This window comes from Cydia strobilella, chromosome 14, assembly GCF_947568885.1.
Source record: "Cydia strobilella chromosome 14, ilCydStro3.1, whole genome shotgun sequence".
NCBI lineage: Eukaryota > Metazoa > Arthropoda > Insecta > Lepidoptera > Tortricidae > Cydia > Cydia strobilella.
This window is the reverse complement of record NC_086054.1, coordinates 11,922,503-11,949,310: the sequence shown is the minus strand read 5'-3', so window position 1 is coordinate 11,949,310 and position 26,808 is coordinate 11,922,503. Positions and strand designations below refer to the sequence as shown.

Below are 26,808 nucleotides of genomic sequence, written 5' to 3'. Positions count from 1 at the left end.
CTATTTCATAAGTCCATTTTAAAGTAAAACTTAAAACATAAATATTTATCTAACTTATGCAGTCTCAGTATTTGTTATCAGCGTCACACACTAAATCAAAACCATGAAATGACCATCTTTAAACATCGTTAGGTACATGTAACGACTCAAAACCTCTATATTTTAAACCAATTAATTTCTAATAACCGACTCCTGAGATTAATGTACGCAACTGTACACCATCCCACCATCTCCGGACTCTTGGTCTGACGCCAAGTGACGTCATCCCAGGTACTCCACCACTTTCAAAATGGCAGGAGCTACTAAAACTTCTATTGTATTTACGACATTTTATACATAAAAGGGTGTATTTGTAAGAAAGACGTATGTGCCATTGAAAGTGATATAAGATAAGACGTTTTGGTGTAACGGATCAATGTAGTGGGCACGCATAAAATGCTACGCGGAGCGGCTACGGGCGCCAAAACCGTAGAACCACCGTAACGGCGTAGACGCGCTACGCGACGCGACCGGGTGCAAACTTAGTTCGTTCGTGTATTTGGGTATGTTGTTTTATTTGTATTTTTAGTAAGTGAAAACGAGAAATGAGGATTTCCGAGTGAGAAACATATATTTTTTAATTTTCGTTTTGGTTTGAAGTTAACTTATTTGAAATCAACATATAAAACATGTAACATTTAAAAAAAGTTACATAGGTATTTTTTTTGACAATTGTAATTATTATAAACTACTTACATATTAGAATGTAAGTCGTAACTGTGACGAAGTAAACTCGTTGGAAACTTGAAAAAGTTGGAAAGTCGGATGGTGTGGGGAAGTTTTGTGTTAAATGTTGTTCTGCGAAGTTTTTAAACTTCAATTCGGGATTCACTCCAATTTAAATAATTGATTTAGGTTACGCTAGTTTTAGTTAGATCTAATTGGAAAGTTTTTGTGAGTAGTAGTGAAAATGCTAGAGAAATTAAACATGGAAAACCTGAAGAAATTAAATCAGTCCAAAATATAATTTCGGTGATATAGGTAGTAAATTAAATTCTCTTATTTTTTCCTTTGTCGAAGTAATAGTAATAATGTATCTAAATAGTTACTTATAAATTTACTTTAATATTGACACGTGGAAACGGTTTTAAAAAAGTCGTTAAAATTATAGCCTAATGTCATCGCGTGACCATACGAGTTGATGGACACCTCATTAGGTACCAAAAATCGACATTGTCCTTTCGACGTTTTCATTAAACCAAACTCACATAACATGATAAAAATAAGTTCACATAAAATCATTATTAAACATGCTCACGATTTCCGTTAACTTCAAAATAGTGAAGTCGTATCGAGAATATTTTTTTGTGTTTTGCTCATTAATGTTGTTTAAAGTGTAACATTGATTGCTTATTGTGCAGTGAAATAACGTGAAACTGTGCAGCTAATGAAGAATTAAACTAATAATAAATTTAAGTGGAAAAATTTCTGCCCTTGGTGAGACTTGAACTCACGGCCTCTAGGATCGATACTCCAGCGCTCTGTCAACTGAGCCACCAAGACCTCATCCATAGCCAGCAAATCTTCCCACTATATGGGTCTAGGGGACCCTAGCGACATCTACCGTAAGAGCGTTACACTTCTTAAACGACCACCGGAGTTCCAAATGGAAATTCACCAGTTACAATGTGCTACCCATTCTAAATAAAATCGTTCACAGACGTTTCTGCTTGTTAAAAATTAACTTAATAAAGAATTAGTCTTGAAAGTTAAAATTTTAGTCAGCAACCGGCAATCCATCGTGGCTATTTGCAAAGTCCAGCTATCACTTAACTAAAACCAACTACCGAACAATGTCATACTCTACGAGGAGTGTGTTGTCAGGTCGCGATTTTTGCCATTCGCAATTTTTACCATTTTATTTTTTCTCAATATCTTCCTTTCCCGAAAGCATGTTTAGACGCTTAAATTAAAACCACAAATATTCCTTTTGTCGTTGCCACTGTCGGGAAAAAATTAAAACTCTTTTGAGAACTTCGTAATGTCTTATAAAAATTTAGCATTTCAAACTTCCGTCGTCAAATGAAGGTTCTATTGTTTAGAGGGGTGTATCCGGCCTGAAAAAGACGAGGCATTTTAAATAAAATGTAGAACGAAATAAAATACATAATTCCTGTTTTTTTTGTTGATGTAGCAATTTCTGATATTTGGATTAGCAATAAAGTTTCTTTAGAAATAAGCTGGTAAACTTCGCTGGACATTTATCGGCACTTAGAGTCGGCGCAGCATATTTATTTCCTCCATACATCTCATCGTTCGTCATCTTACTCGTATCATTCACCCGCTTTCTTTTCATACAGTCCATTCACCTTTTCCTTGGTTTTCCTTTCCTCTTACATCCCTCCACATCCATTCCTAATAATTTTAGAGTCACATGGCTTTCATCCCTCCGCATCACATCCTTATAATAATATTTAAATTATAGATAACTAGTGGCCCATAGATAAATACCTTAAAACTAAACATACATATTATAAAAACATGTCTTGAAACTAAAGACTAAAAAACACTATGTATATGCCTGTGATGCATTAGGTACGCAATCCGCGCAGTGTCCGTTGGGGCACCTACTGTAGGTACTACCAGATCGGACCGCTCATGTTTTCACGTTACCCAGAGGACTGGCTATATAAAGCGCAAAACGTGACAAAAAACAATCACAACAACTGATTCAGGAAAAGACGTCGTATTTCAATTATAAATACAAACAAAGGAGGAAAAAACTTTATTAACAAGATGCTCCGAACGTAATTGGCGTCAAACGTATAACACCCCTCTTTTTGCGTCAGGGTTAAAGATAATACAAGTAAAACAATATAAAACCCTAAGAAAATCATCTACCAAAATTATTTTATGGTGAACTGGAGTACAATTTAACTCTTAAACAGGCCTGACGCATTTTTTACTTTTGATTACTGATTCGGGGATAATAGCGTTGAAAGAAGAGTAATTACTTGTTTATTTTTTATTGATTCAATAAAAAAACCGGTGGTTTTATATGCCCATTGCCCGTTACCAGTGGTGCTATAACGTGGTACATATATGGCCACTGCCTTGTTAGCCATACAGAGTAGTTATAAGGGTAAGTCACGTGCATGTCACATTTACATTTGCGTCACAAAATGCACTAACTGCCAGTACTTGCTTGGCTCGCGCGGATGTCGTGGCTCATAAGATTAACCGATGAATAAACATTTAATTTAATAAAAACCGCAAAAGTGCGAGTAGGACTCGCCCACCGAGGGTTTCGTACTTTTTAGTATTTGTTGTTATAGCGGCAACAGAAATACATCATCTGTGAAAATTTCAACTGTCTAGCTATCACGGTTCATGAGATACAGCCTGGTGACAGACAGACAGACGGACAGACGGATATTTTATCAGAAAACAATAACTAAGTTTTTTTTTTATAATTATTATAGTTTTTTTATTTAGTTCGATATTAAGAGACCTTAAACATCTCTTAGTAATTGTAACGTTAGTTTGAATTGGTAGTTGCAGTTAGTTTTTATAATTGTTGATGTATTATTATTATTTTCTTGCTTGCATGTACATAAATTCAATGTTGACGTGTAATAGTGCCGTTGTGGCCTATTTTGCTGAATAAATATTGAAGTTTAGAAGTTTGAAGTTTTTTTCGAATACATTTTAAAAATGATTAAGTCTTTAGACTTTCTATTTTTCATACGAATTAAATATTATCTTCAATGAACTCTATTATCATTGTGATCAATCCAATACATTGCGTCTTAGAATAAACTTTAAAGTGTACTAAAAATCAAAACACGATATTTTTAAGTTTCTAAACAAATGTTGGTCAGTATGAGGAGTAGAGCCTATAGTTTAATTTTTGCTCGTATTAAGGTATAATAAGGTTTTGTCATGTTATTATTGTTTTCTAAATTTACTGAGAACATTTCCTATAGAAATTTGGCAATTTTGGATTGATTTAACACAAGTTAAAATGCAATTTTGCCACGAGTTTTAGCGAACACGATATTGGTTTAAATGTCAATATTGTCCATACTATTTTAATCAAACGGGGCTCCGAGTCAGGTTCGAAACAAACTCAATTTCAGCTACAACATTGTTAGACAAAATCGATTAACAGGATGCAAAGTGCAGCCCTAAAATTCAATTTGCTGAGTTTAATTTTATTTTAATAACATAATATCCTTGTGAAGAATCTACCAACGCTGTGGCCGCTACGGGCGTATTTATTTCGGTCGGGCTTATCTCGCATGATACGAGTATTTTCTGTTCCACCACTGAGACAATAATTGTCACCTGACTATGACGATTTCCCGTACAACCTGCCCGCGCAGCATGGTTCCACTATCACTAAGTCCGTCACTTTCGCACTCACATACTTGTTAGAACGTGACAGGCATGGTGATAAGCGTACCGTGCTACGACCACTGAGCCAGAATCATTGTCACCCATGAAGTATCTAAATAAATTAATTAGATACTTCATGGTTGACAATGATTCTGGCGCAGGTCAGGGCTAATGTACTGTGGTTAAATATACTACCTAACAGGTTTTACCTTTTTTTCTACTTATTTTTTGTAATAACGATCATATTCATATCGATCCTCTGTTCTTGTGCTGTAAGAACTTGTACATGTGTAATTAAGTTGGGCAATAAGCTTGTTATATTTTATTACGATTCTATAAGTGAAAACCTATAATTGGCTTTCTAATTCTATTATAGTTTTTGGATATTTATAGCGCTGTTGGTTTTCCATGTACCAAAATAAAATAAAATAAAATAAAACAACTCTCGCTCTCGTATTGACTTACACAGCCATGAAAAACGTTGTCGCCTTATCTCACACTATTTCTATATTCTGCAATAGACTTTAAGGCCAATGATGATGATGAGAAAACATCCATAACTCAAAACAAACATTTGTGATAGACACATATAAATGCCCTTACCGGGATTCGAACCCGGGACCCCCTGCTTCGCAGGCTGGGTCACCACCGACTAGACTAGGAGCCGTTACAGAAATACTTTTATTGGCCCGTTAACTTTTGACGGGGCAATGTAAACTAACAGTAACCTTAACGCTACAATATATGGTGCCTAATAGTAATAAACAGACTCGGAACCTTAAAAACAAATGACTCGTAAAAAGAATTGTTCAGTTTTATTGTAAAGGTTAGGATTACTACCGTGATCAAACTATCGCAGCTTCATTCTGAAGCCAATCCAATTTACTAGTTTACTGCCCTACTAAAGTACAAGTGTTACCTACCGACGAATAGGCTACTACAAAACTAATGTCAAGATCAAATAAAAAAAGAAGACCGGGCGAGATAGACAGTTAAAACAAGTAAATTTTAAACATAAAAAAAACCGTTTATTCGACTTAACAATTAGGTACCTAACTCTTTTAAAATAAATTTTTACCACACCAACTGGTAAAGGCTCTCTTGATCGTTCAAAAACTGATGAGAAAGTTGCATTTTATCCACATGTGAGGCAAAGTAACCAGATGCAAGTTTTGAGTTGTTTCCTTATGTTAGCTGGTAGAATTGACTTTTAAATTAATTATGATTTTGAATGATAAATATTTAATAACATTCATTTGGATTTGATTTTGTGTGACATTTTAGGTACAGTTTTAGTATTTTCGTCGCGTAGGTGTGGTGAAAATACTGGTGTTTCACTGGGTGGCAAAATTTGTTTAACCCTCCTGATTTAAACCCTCGCAACGCTCAAGATTAATTTTTTCTGCTTGGGCTGAAATAATAAATGTTTATACATTTATATAAGATAGTGATCTTATACAAGAAAAATAATGATAGATAATTGGTAACATTATACTCAATTAGCCTAAAGGCAAGTAAACATGACATCGTCACAAATAAAAGCGATTTGATTTGGATTACACGAGTTAAAGGAAAAATATTAGATTTCATTTTATGTAATTTTGTATTTTTTGAAGTTTCGAGATTTTCCTCTTGATTAGTTATGTTTTTTTTACTTTGACTTATTTTTAATGGATACATGTTTTTTTATTATTTTTAAATTACTTTGCCACTCTTGTGGATAAAAGCAACTTTCTTATCAGTTTTTGAAGAAGAAAGAGAGCCTTTACGAGCTGGTGCGGTGAAAACTAAATTACAGCTAGATAAAGGTTTAACTATACCAATTGGCTAAATAAGTTGCAGTTATGTATGCTGCCAAATTAAAATATCAAACTGGGGTATGGGTGAATTGAAAAAACCGGCCAAGTACGAGTCGGACTCGCGCACGAAGGGTTCCGTACCATTACGGAAAAAACAGCAAAAAATCACGTTTGTTGTATGGGAGCCCCATTTAAGTATTTATATTATTCTGTTTTTAGTATTTGTTGTTATAGCGGCAACAGAAATACATCATCTGTGCAAATTTTAACTGTCAAGCTGTCACGGTTCATGAGATACAGCCTGGTGACCGACGGACAGACAGACGGAAAGCGGAGTCTTAGTAATAGGGTCCCGTTTTACCCTTTGGGTACGGAACCCTAAAAAAAGTACGTAGTTCCACTTAAACTATCGTGAGACATATTTCAAAATATTAATCGGTACGGTTTTTTTTGAAGTACGTAATTAATAACCTGTAATTATTCTTAAATTAATTGATTCTATTATGGAACGACAATGAAGCAGTTTCTATTTAAGTTACATACATGAGAGTGTGTTGGCGTATTATTATGCTATAAATACCTGTGTAGATATGAACAATAAATACAATACCATACAATTTAAATTAATAATTTAACTAACACAATGGAATCAATTAACTTAAGACTACATACACCCGTATCGGTATGTAATAAAGTTAGAGTTCGTATCCTTAGTCATAAGATAATTTAGTATCATCTGTTGAAATTGGTTTAGAATTGTTTAGGTTAATACAAGATGTTGATTTGTGTGAATACAAACTTATATGCAAAGGGGTCAATTGACTTTGTTAGCTAAAAACTCTGCTCTGATAGGTAGTCGTATTTTAAACGCACGTGGAACAAGACATAGACATAGACATAATTTATTGGTATAACAATTTTTTGTTACTTATTTCTACACATCTTACATCTTTTAATTATATCACAAATATTTTTTTTTTTTATGTTTAAATGTTTGATTATTATGAACACTTTTGTTCCCGTCCGCGATGCTGACACACTCATTTCGGCCTCCCAACTGAACGGATATTTTTTTATTAGCCTAAATTGGTGTCCCACTGCTGCATCGGCAATATCGTCAAAAAACCTTGCGTGATTTGTGCATAAGCCCTTTCGCCCAAAACCGACAAAAAAAATTCATCCATAAATAGGAAACAGCTACTTACTTACTAGTTCAGATTTTTTTCAGATTAGCCTCAAAAGTGGTAACATTTCCCCCAAATTAAGTATCTGTAACTATTAACTGAATTATAGTGTCGTTCACATATGATTGTACGTACCGCAATATTAAGATATCATAGGAACCCTCTAGTATTTGGGAAGAAAAGTTAATTACCACTACTTTTGAGGTTAGAAAAATTCTAATCACAAAAACAACGGGGTGTAGAAGAGGTTTATTTTGCTAAAATGTTTATAATATTCCAATAAATGATTTTCTTAAGTACTCCAGGCGAAAATATACAGTAGTCCAAGATTGTCGGCAGCTCAAAGCGTTTCTAATCCTAAATTAAAGCATGTATGCCAAATTTTAACGTTGCATAAATTTGTTTGAAGCCAAAGCCTGACAAATGCCTTCTTTTGTGCCCCCTATAATCCAGAAAATGTACATCGAGTGAGATTTTAATCTGGCCCCAAGATATCAAATAGAAGAACGGCGTTTCTTTCAAAATAACTTATGTCATACTTTACTGAATATCCAAACTCAACCTTAAGTTATTTCTGATAAGAAGTATTGTTAAGGAGCTAGTTCAGCAGAAATAGCATATTTTCACATTTCTGAAAAAAATATTTATCCAACCATATTTATGAGAGACGCAGTATAATATGGTTCAGCTGTTTTTAATTAAAAGTCATTAGGATGGTGATACCTTGAAAATGATTGTTTAAAAATGTCTTTTCCTTAATCATATTTTTCATGTTAAATTTAATGCAATTTATACTCGCCATTTTTTCCTTATTTTTATTTAAATTATTTTCTATATAAAATTAAACGTTAGATGATGACGAGAGTTCTACAGCTACGGCTCCGGGCCCTAACAAATTTAGGAAGTATGTTTTCATCCGATATAAAGCACGTAAAAACACAACTGTAGAGGATTAAGGGGCACATATAGTTCAATATTGTTTTTCTAAAAAAAATACTACAAATCAAACACATAACACATAGGGGCATGAAAAGCTACATGCCTGACAATTTTCATCACCTGATGGGATAATCAAACACATAGGGGCATAAAAAGCTACATGCCTGACAATTTTCATCACCTGATGGGATAATCAAACACATAGGGGCATAAAAAGCTACATGCCTGACAATTTTCATCACCTGATGGGATTATACTTTTGGGCTATTTTTAGCAAATGTGGGGTACGGAAATATAATTTTCAGGTTTCTTGCAAATTGTTTTTGTTTTATGCTCATCCATCAAAACCTATTTCAATATTAAGGCCCAGGGGATGCATGGTACGAGTCATATTGTTGGATGCGATACCTAGAAATATTTTTAGAATAATATCATCCCACCAAAAACATTTTTATGTAAAATGTTGCCAAGACGAAACCATAGGGCTCGCACTGTAAAAAAGTTATCAGATCTCATGTAGAGAAAAGCTTCTAACTTTTCAAGCCCTAACTTCACAAACTCTACACCTTAGTCAAAATATGTGGCTTGGCCGTTTCATTACTAGTTACAAGAACTATTGTATATACTTATAACAAATAAAACCGACCAAAACCCGACCAAGTGCAAGTCCGACTTGCGCACGAAGGGTTTCGTACCATTACGCAAAACACAGCAAAAAATCACGTTTGTTGTATGGGAGCCCCACTTAAATATTTATTTTATTCTGTTTTTAGTATTTGTTGTTATAGCGCCAACAGAAATACATTATCATTGAAAGTTTCAACTGTCTAGCTAACACGGTTCATGAGATACAGCCTGGTGACAGACAGACGAACAGACAGACAACCAGAGGTGTCTTAGTAATAGGATCCCATTTTTACCCTTTGGGCACGGACCCTTAAAAAGTAACGAATAGTGAATATATGTTTCACCTTACGCCCATGTGACGATAGCGCAATGGCCAAGCCACATAATTTTGACTAAGGTGTAGAGTTTGTGAAGTTAGGGCTTGTAGAGTTAGAAGCTTGGGTCTACATGAGATCTGATAACTTTTTTACAGTGCGAGCCTTATGGTTTCATCTCAGCAACATTTTCCATCCCTAATTTAAAGGGTGGGGGTGATTTACTAAAAATCCTGAAATATATATATTTTATTATTTATAACAAGGAGTCCCTATATATTATTTTTCAGACCTCTAGCAACAAAATTTGCGGAAGCCTCATACAAAATTTCATCCCCTAGTTAGCTTAGTTTAAGGGGTTTGGGGGTAAAAGTTCCAAGTTTTAGAATCTTTTTGTTGTTTGTGTACTAGCTTACATACCAAATTTCAGCTTTATAGGACTTTAGGAAGTACCCTAGAATTTTGATGATCATCAGTGAGTGAGTGACGAAATCGGGGTTTTTAAGATATCAATAAAATCTAAAGTATAAGAGTTATGCAATCGAAACTTTTTATGTTTAATTAGTTCACTATCGACATTATATCTCGAGAATTTAGTCTATCTGGTATAATCCAAACTCAAGTTATGAGGGTTCAAAAAACGACGAAGCGCTTTGAGAAAAGGTAGGTAGTGCCCTTGCGCTTCGCTTGGCTCGTCTTGGCGGGGGCACTGCCGTGCCCCCAGATACTAATAGTTTTTTTGTCAATTTACCTACCCAATATAAAATCGAAAAGTGATTCAGAACAAATATCAATTATACATGAGCTACAGACGTTTTATTCCATTTTATTATATAACTTGAGTCATAAGATTAAAATCTATAGATCCTTTTAGGTCATAAAACATTAACATGTTAATTATCTGGCAGTGTTCCAATTTGTACATCGTAGACGAAATGCGTCACGACCTCACGACTGTCACGAGGTTAAACTATTCATTGTTTATGAATTATTACATAGGTATTTGATCCTAGTTGATATATTCAAAGACGTCGTGACAGTGAGACGATGAAATTAAATGAATAATATAGGTTTAAAAACAATAAATAAAAACAACTTGAAATTACCTACAATAAATCTAAATAAAAATAAACTAAAGTGTATCTATAAAAGGCCCCTGCGGCAAGGTCCCGAAGATGCTGGCTGCGTTACCCCGTTGAACTGCCAGACTGATGCGTTGAGCGAGGTAACTGCCGGCTCACCGGTCCCCAAGTTGCGTCTCTGAGTCTTTTTGAAAGGTCTCCAAAGAGACTCAGAGCGCCAGGACCTCACGGACCCAGGGTCTCGACGCCGATAGGAACAAACCTGTATTGGGGGAATTGGTAAGATCGGAACTTTGCGCATCGTTACCTCTATAAATATATATAGGATTAGTTAAAGCCCTAATTTATAAAATGTTCTCATTTACGTCAAAAGTTAATAAATTTAAGTTTTCGTCGAGTCATTGGCTTTTATACATTTTTTTTGCATTAGATTACATAATTAATGTGTTTGTGTATACGCGGCGACATCGCGACAGTGGTATCCGTTTAATACAAAGCTCTGACGTCTATTGTGATTCACCGTACAGTGAGTTTAAACAATATCGAGAAGCTACACTCTCATCTTAAATATTCGTCGAATAACCTTTTGTCTGTGTATGATAAGGATACCGCCGAAGTTTTATTCATCTTTTTGTATTTTAATAAATAAAAAAGGTTAATCGTATGCACTATGTCCTACGCGAGGTAGGCTACCTGATGTTGATATCAGCAATAGAAAAAAAGTGGTGTATATAAACAATCTTGTGCTTAACATCATGTCGCGCCGCACTTACGCTAGGGTTGCAGTCGGTCCAATAACTAATAAAATCTCCGCTAAATCGAGGCCATTCCCATTGTGTGAACAAAACAATTTATTAAACCAGGCAAAAAAAATCTTTCAAAGAATTCTTGTCGGCGAAGTTTTTCTTTTAAAAGCATGGGTATCTATTATTATTAAATTGCAGTTAATTTGGTTAATAGGCGTGTCATGACAGGCTAATATGCTTTTAGTTGATTTATTTATTAGGTACGAAGGTACTGAACTCAGTAATTTTACGGATAAAAAATAAACAGACCCAGAATTGAACCCTGAGTGACTCTACGAGTAGAGAGGGAATGATACAGTTTACTGTATCGCGCAAGTATCGCGAAGAAAATCAGAACAGCTTAACCAACGTAATTATTAACATTTTTAGTGCCAAGCGCCCCATTTCCATTGCAAAATGAATACGCCTAGCGTATTCTTGGCAGAGAATGTGATAACCACGCGCACGCGGTCAGAAGCTTTTTGAAAATCAAATAATATTCATATAAGATTGACAACCAGGATTGATATATCTGTTATATTCTTCTTCAATTTCCACTTGTATGTAACAGGTATACCTACCTGTTGCATACCTACAAGTAATAGTTCCTACATATACCTACCCAACCATCGTCCTTGTATTTTGTTGCAAATAATTTATTCTCAATGACTTCAAACAGAATTGACGAAACACAATTCAGCGTGGCCTTCAGTCGATTTCGATACAGTTCTCTAAAATGCAGTAAATGAATTTGAATCTAGCAAATTCAGAATAGTAAATGAAAACCGTGCTTGAATATTAGACCCAATGTCCATTGCGACAAGACACAAATTAACGGATTTAGTTTTAAACCACAAAATTGACAAACAAATGGAGTGAATTTTCGATGAGGATTTCCTAAATGTCAAAATTACCTAGTTCAATTAGATGCAGCAACGCGATGATTCTATTTTCATGTTATGTATTTGTTTCAACTCAAGGTTTGCCAGTGAGCAATGGAGTATATTATAGTATATATACCTACTAGGTGTTCGCAGAACTGATCGAATCAGAAACATATGGAACTGCGCTCTAGGACTCGAGTTGTAGATGTAGGTGTCAAGACCGCTTAGGTAAATTAGGACTGGGCTGGACATGTCTGCCGCAAGGCAAGAGTGAGACCCACGGAACACCATACATGGGTGTCGGCGGAGAAGATGGCGGGGCGACTTGGATGCATACTATTCAAATTACTGGGAAAATATAAACGACAAGGTCGAATGGGGAAACGAGGGGAGGCCTTTTGCCCAGCAGTGGGACACTAAACTTGGCTAGTAAAAAATGTATTTATTTGTCATATTCTTTTGACATAGCGAGCGCGATACACGAGAAATTCCTCTGAGTTTCAGCTTGGGTAAAATACTTTTTCACATCACCTATTTGAAAAAGGGCTTTTTCTTCCCCACTAGGAGGGATCAAAGTAGCACTTTTCTTCCCTGCTAGGAGGGATCAAAGTGGCACTTTTCTGTTCAAGGACACGATTTTATTTCTTTTTTACATACTATTTTTTAGTTTAAATAATATTTTGGAACATAATAATTTCCTCAGAGGTGATCTGAAAAGCAGTATGTGTCACATGGTATAGCAAAATTATTTCCGCCTTGGAAGTTACGACGTGAATCCCTCACTACGCTCAGGACTCTATTTTAGAATTCTTCGCTTCGTTCAGGATCCAATGTACGCCCTCGCCGTAAATATGTCATTTTGCTCCCTTGTGACACAATCTACTATTGTATTATATCTGTCCGGCTGTCCGATTGTTCTCCTCTACAGGTCGCATTTTTCAACAGATTCTCGTAAAATGGCTATGGATTTTCTTTATATGGAGTAGATTAGATACTTATTCAGAAATTTTAAAATGGTGAATCCCTGGTCTACAGGTTACAAAGTCACTATATTGAAACTAAAATTTTATGGTTTGCTGTAATTAAATAAATGCACCCCAGGCGAAACGTGCCTCAGGCATTACATGCACTTATTGTGCATGCATTATATTACCAGTTAATGCATATGTAAGTGTATTATAATCGAGAGTATCGCGACTAGATTTACGTAGGCTTTGTAATAGGCACATTTGTCACAATTTTGCTACGATTATCGTCAATCGTGTATAATATGCATCGTTGGCTGAATTCTTAAAATAACTGCTATTAAACAGATTTTTGTTTGATACTAAAATTACTTAATTACAATTAATATCTAACGTGAACTGAACCGCAGCTAATTCGATATGTGATGCAGAAAATATGAATGAATTAAGACTTCCATTGATAGCCTAGAATAGCTTCTATAATAATACTAGTTCAGATATTGTCTCCAAGTCGGGCTCTATTGTATCCGGCTCTTTGTCTCGGCAAGTCAGTATTGTGCCGATGTAACCCTAGAAACAGGTTGATCCTATTCTTTGATAGATGGCGTAGTACCGATGACTCGATTTCCTGAATCGCGCTTTGATAATTTTTACTTACGTTATTTTTTAACATCCTACAATTTTGCCAGATTAATTATATAAGTAACCTGTTTGACTTTCTTCAAATCTAAGTTCACAGAAAACAAATCTTGCTGATCTTGATATCTTCTTAGACACACTTGTTTCCTCGAGTAGATACTTTTCACACTCCACACGTTTCATATTCATTCCTTTACGCAGATGAGTTTCATTTACATAATTCAAACAAAAGAACGCATTTTTATTTATTCTCTTGTTTTGTTTAAAAAAAAATTCTATCTAATAACTTAATAAGTGTTCAAGGAAAACCTTACAAAAAGAGACTACCGGATAAGATATTATATATCTTGTGTAGGAGTTTAAAGAACCGTCATGTCTTGTTGAAAATTAATACTTCAAGCTTAACAATGATATTTACGAAGGTGATAAAGATGAACACAACAAAAGCTACTTGAAAGGTAATTGTGAGATTACCTGAACACAAGATGTTAAATAATTAAATAAGGTTTTGGTATAGGTAAGCAAACTAAGAAAAATTAAGTGCTTCAAAATCTTCCAACCTGGGCATTTTGTACATCACCGGCATCTAAACTAGATATTTGACTAATTAATGACTCTTTCAGACACTGAAACATGCGCAACTGAGACACTGAAACAGATCAAATAAAAAAATTATAAAATAAAATTTCAAAATAAAGAAACGTCAAGGGTTTGAAATTGTCATACGTAGAGTTGTGCCGTTCTCGAGAACGTTCTCCGGTTAGTATGGGAAATATTTTCGAGCCAGAACATTTCTCATACAAAACAGAAAACGTTCTCGAGAAAGGCACAACTCTAGGCATATGAATGAAGGATAAATAAAAATATTCGGCGTGATCGAGGGTCGATAGCACAGTTGGCAGAGCTGTGGGTCAGTGAGCGATAGGTTGGCAATTTAGTAAAAATAATATCGTTTTTAGACAGCTCATTAGGCCGAGCTCATGATTGACGCGACAGTATCTCGCCGCGAGATAGACTACCCGTCTTTTACTAAATGTATGAATTAAAGGGGGATGGGTAGTTTATGTCGCGGCGAGATACTCGCGCGCCAATCATGTGCCCGGCTGATGATATAAAAATAAATTTACCTAAGTACAGGCCAAGTTATACTACACAAGTTCTCGTTTCATGAAACCGACTGCACGTGTACAGTCGCCATCAGATACATCGGAGCGGCCGAGGTGTTCACAATATCTGAACACGCGCTCTAACGCCTTGACAATAGAGGCGTGTTCAGATATTTGTGAGCGCCTTGACCGCTCCGATATATCTTATGGCGACTGTACCTTAGAACGAGGTTATCGGACAGCATCTTGACATGTCATTTGTTACTGGTTGGAACCTGCTACGTATGTTTCTGAACTTTTATTTGGTTCTAGAAAATATTCGTGTAAACATGGTATCGGCAACATTCATACAGATATTGAAAAACAAATAAGCATGTAATTTTTTACAGCGTTATACAGAGACGTGGTTAAAATAACAAAATGGGATAAGAAATAACTGTCCTGGTTTCTTTTTTATACCTCTCCCGTTGAGTGATTGACTTTTATATGACATAGCTGTCAGGTAAAATGATTGTGGACATTTTTTGGAAGTTAGGCAATTTATTTTTAAATGTACCTTTTTAGGGCTCCGTACCCAAAGGGTAAAAACGGGACCCTATTACGCTGACCCTATACCCTATTATGCACTTCGCTGTCTGTCTGTCTGTCCATCTGTCACCAGGCTGTATCTCATGAACCGTGATAGCTAGACAGTTGACATTTTCACAAATGATGTATTTCTGTTGCCGATATAACAAATACTAAAAATAGAACAAAATAAATATTTAAGTGGGGCTCCTATACAACAAACGTGATTTTTGAGTACGATTGGTACGGAACCCTTCGTGCGCGAGTCCGACTCGCACTTGGCCGGTTTTTTATACCTCCCCCGTTGAATAATGGACAGTTCATTTTTATATGACAAAGCTGTCAGGTTAAATGATTGTAGACATTTTTTGGAAGTTAGGCAATCTATTTTTAAATGTACCTTTTTTAGGATTCCGTACCCAAAGGGTAAAAGCGGGACCCTATTACTAAGACTCCGCTGGTCTGTCCGTCTGTCTATCACCAGGCAGATAAATAGTGATAACTAGACAGTTGAAATTTTCACAGATGATGTATTTCTGTTGCCGCTATAACAACAAATACTAAAAAGTACGGAACCCTCGGTGGGCGAATCCGACTCGCACTTGGCCGGTTTTATTTAATACTACGCCGGCTCGCCTGATGATAAGCGGTCACCGTAGCCTATGGACGCCTGCAACTCCAAATGTGTTACATGCGCGTTGTCGACACTTAAGCTCTGGCAACTTTACTCACCGGCAGGAACACATCACTATGAGTAGGGTCTAGTGTTATTTAGCTTAGGTTTTCTGTAAGGAGGAGGTACTTCCCTAGTTGGGCTCGCTGCTCTATGGTTCGTTTTTTAGCATTAGAAAAAAGGTAAACTATCTTGACGTCTTTTTATTGAAAAATATTGAATTAGTTTACTTATGAAAGCAAAAGAATGTAAAATGTCGTATGATTTGTAATTTTTAGCTTATAAATTTTTATTACTTTGAAATAATCTTATTTTATAATACAAGAAATATAAAAAATTAGAAACTAAAACCCGTTCTGAGCCATGCCGGGTCCAAAGGTCCCCATCACACTAACAGCGTTACCCCGCTGTATGGCGATGGAGACCTGTTGGACAAGCCATGACTCAGAACGGGGGTCACTCCCTTTCTCTCTGAGGCGCTTGCCAAGCTCTCGGAAGAGCTCACGCGCCTCCCGCCCCCAGGGCCCGGCAGTCTCGACGGCGACGGGCACGTAGTCATAGGTGGCTTCCAAAGCAGAGTATTTGAGGCGCTTGCTTTTGGCGGCAGTCTCTGCCGCTGAGCCTGCCGACTTAGCAGTGTGTCCTACATGGGATGCAGCAAATGTACTCACACAGGTTGCATCCCATATAAGACACCGGCCTCTCTGCCAGAGAACCAGCGTCAGCCCGTCGGGAAGTTTGCCGTCTGATCGAGACAGCCCTGGTGGTTCCAGGTTTGTAATTGTAACATATTTGCTGTGACTTATTTTTCAAAATTGATTTTTAATAAAAAGACGTTAATATTGTTTACCTTTTTTACGAACTATCTGGAATGACGTCCGCTGTGCTGTGCCCTACCACACAAAGCGAGATGACATTCACCAGCGCCCATACAGTTTTTTTTGGACGTAGTTTAAGGACATACCTACCCGTATCATTCAAACCCTAACTTAAGTTTGTAAAAGTTTTATTTCATTGTTTTAGGTTGTAAGTTTTAGTATTTTGCACTGTATTTTTTGTTCATTTGTAAATTGTAAAAATTGGGTTTCTTGCCTGCCAAATAAATAATTTATTTATTATTTATTATTATTTAAGCTAACCTAACGTTTAAGTAAGTAACAAAAAGACGGCAATAGCGTATTTATTCAATTTTTTTTAATTAAGCCCAACAAAAAGAGACTTTAATTTCTTAAAATCTTTTGCTAAAAGAGGATCCGACAAAATAGTGAAAGTGAGATTATATTCAGATTAGATTCTTTAAGAGTCTAAAAGTTTTTTCCGGATATATTTGGACTTATTGCAATTCTTAATGTCTATACAATCAATCTACATAAAAATGATATTTCGCAAGCAGCAAATTAAAAATGAAATATATTATTTGCTAATCCCTCAAGTGGACGAAAACTAGAGCATGCACGAAAACTAGCGCAATGACCCTAGAGCCAAGAGGATCTCTACACAAAATCTAAATTTACATACAAAATGTCTAATCAGGATAAGTGTGGCTGCGGGATACGTGACTGGCCTTCAACCGGGGTCTGTTTGACACATTGTATAGTGCTAGTTCATATATTGGCCTCTAAATGCAAATAGCAAGTAGAAAATGTATGAACTCACAAAAAACACTTAATCAATGTGTTAACAGACCCAAATATGAAGGCTACACTTACCCGTATAGGCCTTACCTCGTGAGAATACCGTTATGAAGTGCTGAACATGTTACCGTTTTGTTATTTAGTTAATATTTACTACCAAACTTTGTCGCTACCATGTCTGAAGCTATCAAAGTATATACCGAGTGGGCCCTGTAACACGAGCAAATAATTAAAACATATATATTATACATCTAAAACGATAAAACTTTTGTTTAAAAACTTTTAAAAATTATGAAGTTAGACTTCCTATTTTTCATACTTTATTATTATATTCAATGCACGCTATCATCATTGTAACATAATTGACGTTGCTTATCACGCTTTAAACATAACAAAATGCGTAATGTGTCTTAGAATAAACTACCTACCTATAAGTATAAAGTGCACTAAAAATCAAGACAAGTCATTTTTAAAAGTCACTGATCAAATGTTGGTCAGTTCGCGTACCGCCTGCAGTTTTATCATTGCTCCTGTTACATCCACACATTTCAGCTTTTAAAAATATCTGCAATAAAAATATAAGTATATTAGAATAATGTTTCTATTGTATGATAATGTACTGTGGTGCCGGCAAGTCTGGCGCTACAACCTTGACATTAAACTTGCGTAATACAAAACGTTTTAGTATCTCTTGAAGTCTTGCCATTTCATTATTTCGCTAGGATAAATCTTTATGCACTAAATGGGGCACATTAAGGGTGCGTTTCCACCAGAGATGTGCAAGGATGCGTAACGAGGGATGTGTTTGTTAAGAACTAATAGAATATTGTCAACTAGAGCTGCGCTGAACGAGGATAGATAAATGAAGTGATCATATCTATACGCTTTATTTACATACAAGATATACACAGTGGTACTACGTAAACGAATTTAATAACTAGCTTAAATCTAAAATAGGCCCTTGAGGCATTGTACCAAGGATGCTGGCGGCATTTCCTCGCTGTATCGCAATGCTGATACGTTGTGCGAGGAAGCCGCCAGCTCTTCGGTCACCAGTTACGTCAACCAGACGCTTCGCGATTTCTGCAAAGAACTTGTGCGCGCTGGGACCCCATGGACCTCGCTGAGCGAGGATAGATAAATGAAGTGATCATATTGGTTCTTAACAAACACATCAAATTTTTCAAATTTATTGTACAGAAAAACATGATACATTTGGTTTCGTACCGTATATCAATGGAATAATGTAAAAAAATCGGAAAAAAATATACTCAATTATATTACCTTAATTGTCCTAGGTATTGCTCAAGTCACTAAACATGTAATTACAATTGTCCCACCTCTCAAAAATCTAACAGGGGCCGTGTTTCATAAAGAACTACAACTAATATTACAAGCGGAACTCCTTTTCTAATTCTACTACTAAAAGGTGTTCGGCTTGTAATATTACCTGTAGTTTATTATACAGCACGGCCCTATACTCCAACTAAGCAGATGCGGGAATCCGACTCGCACTTGACCGGTTTTTTTAAACAAACAAGTTATAAAACAAAAAACGGACAAGTGCGAGACGGACTCGCGCACGGAGGGTTCCGTGTTCCGTGTTCCATTACGCAAAAAGCGGCAAAAAATCACGACTGTTGTATGGGAGCCCCACTTCAATATTTGTTTTATTCTGTTTTTAGTATTTGTTGTTATAGCGGCAACAGAAATACATTATCTGTGAAAATTTTAACTGTCTACCTATCGCGGTTCATGAGATACAGTAGTAGACAGATGGAGAGACAGACGGACAGCGAAGTCTTTAGTAATAGGATACCTACCGTTTTTAGGGTTCCGTACCTAAAGGGTAAAAACGAGACCCTATTACTAAGACTCCGCTGTCTGTCTGTCTGTCACCAGGCTGTATCTCATAAACCGTGATAGCTAGACAGTTGAAATTTTCACAGATGATGTATTTCTGTAGCCGCTATAACAACAAATACTAAAAAGTACGGAACCGTCGGTGCGCGAGTCCGACTCGCACTTGGCTGGTTTTTATTACCCTTTGGGTACGGAACCCTAAAAACTGTTTAGGATCTAACGGTCAAATTCTGAATTTAAAAATACTGGAAATTAATTATCCAATAAAGTTAAAGGAAACACAATTTAGCATTTAAACAAGATATCTACTACCCAGGCAGCAAAGTGACGTCAGCGATCTCATAATGACGTTATCTTGACGTTATTATGACGTTGCTGACGTCATAATAATGTCACGATATAAATACTACCTGGGTAGTAACCTGTAACTAATAGTAGAACCTGAATACTTAGGGGTACGTGATATAACAAGAATCCATACAAAGATCATGAATACGTCAATCAATGAACAATCGCCCGGCAATGCTTTGCAACGTGTCGATTTCAATTATTTTACTGTTTATCCAAAATAGCGAGAAACACGTGCCAGGTAAATAGATTGACAAACACGTGTAAAGAGGTTGACAGGTAACCTACAGCGAATAATTAGTGATGACGTCAAGTTATGATGGATCGGTTCTTAATTCAATTTGAATTCAAGCTCGGTTCTCCATACAAACGTAGTTACGCTCTCATTTTAAGACGACTAGCTATTGCTCTGAAACTTTGTACTTACAATAGGAAAAGGTATATCTATGCCTGTAAATAAATAAATAAATTAGTTTATGTAGCTTCAGATACCATAATAAAAAAAAAAACTACGTTTGATTTGTTCCCAAAACTTTTTCATAGATGGCAGCACCAGTCTCTCTCGCTACAACGTAAATCCGTAAGGAGTTCGTTTAGGAGGTGCAAGAAGCGCGCACTGCTTGCCCTTAGAGCTGGTCAAAGACGCCTAGTCTTACTAAGATGACATATAGTCGAGAAATTCGGACGGGCACCGCCGTGGCGGGGTGGCCTAGGGGTTCATGGCGTTAGCCGCGATAGCTAAAGACGCCGGTTCGAATCCGGCCTTCACCACTGGAGGGCTTCGTCACTTTTTCTTTAATACATGACATCTATTACAGTTTTCAATTTATATATAGTAGTGTGATTACTTAAAAAACACAAATCAAAATATTTAATAAAATAATTTGATTTGTTCCCAAAACTTGTTCAAAAACTACGTGCTAAAAATGAGTTTTATTTTTATATGTTCGTAATCATCAAAGTCAAAGTGTTTATTTGTAAAACATAGGTAAAACTGTTACAATGGTGTATAAAATTATAAAATTAGAATTCGTAATTGACCTCTATTATAAAAAAAAATCGAGACTACTCATAACCTGGCTGTCATTTAAAATATGCTTTGTGTAAAGTTTGCCATCTTCTCTAAAACAATACCTAAGCACTTACAAAGCAAACTTGGAGCGATCACTACGAGTTGCTACTCGGAAAATATTTAAAAATTAAATAAATTCATTTTTTTTTTTATTGTATTTATCGATATACGAACTATCAATCAATTATACATACTAATACTTAAATCTAGGGTTAGAACCTAAAAACATAACATTCAAACAGAAACTTATATAATGGGGCATGTAGCTGCACCCTGCACCCAGACCAGTGCTTTGGTCCCGAACCGTCTAGTTTGCCTCCAAGAATCCAAGGTCTGTACGTACAAACAGCAACAGTCTTAACTGTCCATCGGTGGACATTATGCCTTTTGTAATAAGGTTTATGAACTGTCAGTTAACAGTGTGTGTGGGCGATAGTACAAAGAATTGTATTACAGATTTTCTAAACAGTACAGACCTTTAAAAATTAAAGCGGCTCGTTGACGTTGTTCTAATAATTTATTATTTTAAAGATCAAAGGGCGCACTTTTTCTCAGGCTTCGTTTTTCTAATGCTATATTTGCAACTACTTTAATTTATTAAAATTAAAACTGAGCAATAAACTTCTTTTTAAATAAAACAGAAGCAAATGCTCCGAGTAAACTAACTAAACAAGGTTGATTAAAAAGAAAGAAAACAAGGAAAACTTTTAAAAGTAGTTTGCAGGGTCAGAAAACTCAGTAACTAGTTGCTACGACAGGCAAATTCATGCTGAACAGTCTGGAGAAGATTTTGCGCACCATACCTACTGTCTTTTTAAAATTCTCATTTAAATGTAAAGGTAAAAATTTGCAATAATATAAAATTTTTGCTGAAGTTTGTGACTGGGTTATTCTTTGCAACTGGCGGGTTGGCATAGCTTGCACAGTGCAATTTTCCTTTATTTAAATGGTTCGGTTCACATTTAAACACTTTTTTTGTGTTCTATTTAGGTCGGTATTTGGCAGCAAAAAAATATCAACAAATTTGGAGCTAAAACGTTATTGTTAAACGTTATTGATAAGACAGTCGTGGTAAGGCTATTATATAGGTGAAGAAGCTGAAAATTTGCACACATTAGTAAGTCGGGTGACAATGCAATATTATGGTACCATCGAGCTGATCTGATGATAGAGACAGGAGGTGGCCATAGGAGTTGTGATAAAACAACGCAACCTAATTGTCTTTGGGGTTTTTAGAATTAAATGAGTATTAGTTACCTGTGGAAAGAAAAGTACAGTCAGCGATAAAAGCTTGTACCAAAAAAGAAATTTTTGCCAAAAACTTATTATAGACAAAAGGACGTACCTACAATAACTTCCGCATCAATGAACGATTATTGTTATAAATATAATTTGAATGAGCTTGTTATGATCTTCAATTCTTGTTATAAGCATTGTTAAAATAATTAATTCTGAGTTTGAATGCAGTAGTTAATTAAGCTGTCAAACGCAATGAATTTTACAAACGTTAAAGCATTGGCAAACACATTCATACATCTGAAGGTTTTTTACTGGTTTGAAGTTAAAGAAAACACTTAACAGAACATTAGGCCCATCCCTCTCGTGTCAGCATTTAGGTGGCACCCAAGCATACAAGTCATCTGATGGCAAGCAGTTAGATATACATACTTGATCAATTGGTCACATTGACTCTTTAAAATACGTACCATCAACTGGAGAGCCATTTAAAGTTTACATTTGGCATTTCACAGCATAGGTATTGAACGATCAAATGAGGTTGAACTTAAAACGGGTCAACAATAAAAGTCCTGGGCCGTACATTCCCGCTACGGTCCGTCAGGTGTGGTGGCTAGTCTACCACGGCCCGGAACTCTTTGTATTGTATTGTAGCAAGGGCAGGTTTCCGCAACTCGACGACTGGCGCCTATAACCCAACTCCTCTAGGAATCCTATCGTACCTTTAATGTTGAGTAGGTCCTCGGAGATCCGAGATATTTGCCCTGTATACCTAGAGCCACTCCGCTGCATTGCAGCGCCACATTTGAGGCTGTCTTTTCTACCTCCATACAACCCCGGCATAGAGGACTATCTGTATCACCTACATTGAAAATATGTTTGTTATCCATCCCAAGACGTGTACTACTTAGCCAGTGGCGTAGCGTAAACCAATCTAGCCGTGGGCGAAAACCACATCTGCGAGGCCCTCTTCAATGTGTTTACCCAAGGTAATAAAAGGTTGGCTTTGCGAGGCCCCTCTAAGTGCGAGGCCGTGGGCAAAGGCCTCATAGCTACGCCACTGTACTTAACAAATCTAAACAAGGAACGTTGTTGCAGGCCACAGCCATGAAGACCGGCTACCGCAACCTGCTGGCGATGACGGCGATGTGCCTGATGATGGGCGCCGCCGCCAGTCCGGCCAGGAGGTCGCAGGACATTGAGGCCAGGCGTCGGAGCGCAGTGGACCGGAGTCTGATCAGGTGGGAACCATTTGTATATACAAAGTTATTGATTGTAGTAAAAAATCGTGCCCCCGAATTGGCAGCCGAACTAGGCGGAGCCATTTGGTTGTAACAGAATTGTGCAACATCAACTTTTAATTTGGCAACCAGAACAACCGCATGATACTTACATCGACATGTACATTAACTGTCATTCGATTTTTTCTAGACCTTAGTTGCACTATCTTACCAGTTTACTTGCACTATCCCACTAACCCGGGTTAGTGGGATAGTGCAAGTGGCGCTTAGTCTTTATTAACTTCTTGGTAGATAGTTATAGGTTATAAGTTTTCGCGGGCTTGGTTTCCGCAACTCGACGTCATATATTGCGCCTATTTATTGAGTAAATATAGAACATAGAGCAAATCCACTTAGTCTAGAAATAGCATATGTAGGTATTTTTGCGTAATGGTACGGAACCCTTGGTGCGCGAGTCCGACTCGCACATGGCCGGTTTTTTAAATAACTATCACGGTATTCAATGAGATCAACTAAAGTTCGCAAAGAAATTATAAACATTTCCCAATTTATCTGCGTCTGAAGATCTTGATCAAAGAAAGGGATGCAAAAAAATTGTAAGTCATATAGACTTCTTTGTTGCGATTACCTCATATAGCTTAATCAAACGTGTTTAAATGCAATAACAAGATATGACGATAAGGAATTTTAGTAGAAATACATATTTGTGTTTCATACAAGAGTCAAAAGTTTCGATTATAACAATGTTTCAATCATGACCATAATAAAATTACTGCCACTCCCTTTTTCACAAAACACGTATTATTTCGAAAAAAAATTCATAATTCCCATCCAAAACACCAAAGGAATTCAAGTAGTCAAAATACATAAGTTAAAAAAAATTACGAAATGTATGCGAGCACAGGTCCTTCACTTTATACCGCGAAATTTTTGAACGGCTCCTCAAGACTACTGCGTTTCTCGCGCGCTCGAGCGCTATTGGTCCAGGATTTAAAAATGACTGACCGCATAGCCTGAGTTTTACGTCACATGCATAGGTATTGAAATTTTCGAGAAATTGACTTGTTTTAATCACAGCGTGTTTCAATTGTCCCCGTCCTACCCTATTCGTACGCACCGGCTCATAGTCGATCGAATACGGACGTTGTATTCTTGTAATACCTAGGATTAAATAATAAAGTAAAGTAGACACTACGTTGCTGCGGGAGAAATAAAAACACACAGTCTGATAGATTAATATATATGTCTTCACGGATATAATCACGAATATATTTTATAAACGTTGCATGCCCCAAAAATTGTAGAAGTTAATACTTACTAGCGAGCACAAAGTTAAAACGTTGCATGTTCAAATATTAAGAATTCCTTCAAGAATTGATGTGCTTAAGTAGGCCCAGGCTCCCATTTAGTTGACTTTTAGCCAATATTTAAAATGCACGCTGCATGCCAAGGCTTCTTTCTAAATTGAGCGGTTTACTAATTCCACAGGTTCGGCAGATCGTACCCGGCAGAACCATCCGCGGCAGACATACGAGAGCTGCTGCAGCGTCCCGTACGAAGAGGCACCAGCTTCCTCCGCCTCGGCAGATCTCAACCCTTAACCATGAACTCCGATGACATCATATCCCTCTTAAAGTCTTACGAGGAATACGAAGAACCAACCAAGAGGGGAACCACCTTCATGAGACTCGGAAGGAGCCCGCAGTTTATGAGGCTGGGCAGGTCTGGTGAGAAGCTTGAAGAACCTGGTGTCTACCAAGAAAGGAAGAGTAGAGCTCGGGACCAGTTCTTGAGGCTTGGGAGAGACAGCGAGGAATTCAACGAGGTAGATGAGGAAGATGAGGAGAGTAGAAAGAAGAGGGACGCGTGCCAAGAGTGTCAGGCGTAATCGTGTTGTGGTTCATGGCTTGAGGTTTCTTGCACTAATTGGTTTACCTTTTAGTTTCCTAAATCTGAAATAATTGGGTAAAAAGGTAAGGTAATTTAAAATAAATTATGGGTCCATTCTGATTCTGCTGCTCCATTATCAGTAATTTACATACATAGATGTTTTTATATCTACGCACAAATGTTTTAATGTTAAAAATGATTTGGGTCTATTTTATCAAATATTCGCTCCTGTAAGAATTTGCATGAAATCTCAAGCCATCATGTCTCTTTCTGACATCCTAAAGGTTATCTAAGAAAATGAATTTCCCTGGCTATTCGATGTCTCAAGACGCTATGGTGCATTGATGTAACAAATTTTGAAAACCTAATACGTATTTTTAAACAATTAAACACTATTTACATGTGACTATGATATTATTGTATATTTAGGTTAGTTTCTAAAATAGATAACTAAAAGTGGTGTGGTTTTGTGATCTTGACTTCGCATTTGAAAAAATACTTATGAAGTACCTAAAGCAAAATGCGCTTACATTCTCTATATTAAACATTATAATCGTACCAACATCTCTATTACTACACTTACATACAGTATTAAAATAAATTCTTTCTAAAATAAACATATTTAATATTGTCTTCGGTTACCGCGATAGTTACTCATAAAATATGAAAACGGATTATATCGCGTATATTCGATTTATAATCACCCGTTGACCACGAACGTCGTAAAGCGTTCGAAACGTCGGGATGTATTATAAATTCAATATACGCGATATAATCCGTTTATCATCGTTTTATTTCATAAACATATTTGTTATGAAATAAATCTTTCTTATTTCAATCTATTTTTGCCACTGTATAAATAGTAACTTTACTGAAAATAGGGCATCCCAGGAAAGTGTCGGGTACGTGACGCAATTTTTTTAACACTTCTGATAAAGCTAAGAAGCCTATATTTGGCATGGTTACGTTTGATAACTTAGCTTTGAATTATATAATACAGATTTCTACAGGTTATTAAGGTAGCTGTCACCCAAAGGTTAAGGTTGTCTGGAAGATATCGCTTTTTAGCGATAAGACCGCCTTTTGTTACCTAGTCTTAAGCTTGTTATTTTGCTTACTGTGTATTTTTTAACTTTATGGTGCACAATAAAGAATATTTACTTACTTACTGTCATACATTTCACGTCCCCGACAAAGTAGACCTTTTGTGGAATATATACCGTGGAATAAATACCCCAAAACATGGGTTAAGCAATTTTTAAAATATATAGACTGTTATAATGTTTTTAGTATCTGAAAGTATCTAAAACTAAAAATAAGGCTGGGTAACTTTTAGTTCTGGATATTTTCCCAATAGATGTACTTATAAATAATAAATAATGTATAATTCAAAACAAGAATGTTAATTACTTAGATAATGAAGAAAATGCAGACTTTATTATATTATTAATTGTTGTAAAACTAAATAAATGCAATGAAAGTGGAAATGAATTGTGTTACAGTTTATTACATTTTTATTTGTAAATAAAACGGTATTATATTTAAATTTTTTGATTAATTGGTTGTTCCATGTATTTGAAAAC

The 26,808-nt window shown here is 36.3% G+C and overlaps 1 protein-coding gene and 1 long non-coding RNA gene across 3 annotated transcripts in view; both read left to right on the top strand.

Moving 5' to 3' along the window:
- LOC134747300 (uncharacterized) overlaps positions 1 to 26,808 on the top strand; it is a 336,530-nt gene that overhangs the window by 308,070 nt on the left and 1,652 nt on the right. The gene's annotated exons all lie outside the window — the stretch shown is intronic.
- LOC134747285 (FMRFamide-related peptides-like) lies at positions 82 to 25,842 on the top strand. Of its 2 annotated transcripts, none has more exons than XM_063681906.1 (3): positions 82 to 542; positions 23,193 to 23,335; positions 24,833 to 25,842. In XM_063681906.1, exons 2-3 carry the CDS (start codon positions 23,202 to 23,204, stop codon positions 25,221 to 25,223), a joined length of 525 nt encoding a protein of 174 aa, XP_063537976.1. In that variant the 5' UTR covers positions 82 to 542; positions 23,193 to 23,201; the 3' UTR covers positions 25,224 to 25,842. The 2 variants fall into 2 exon arrangements, with proteins under 2 accessions (XP_063537976.1, XP_063537975.1); XM_063681905.1 differs by having other exon boundaries at positions 24,824 to 25,841.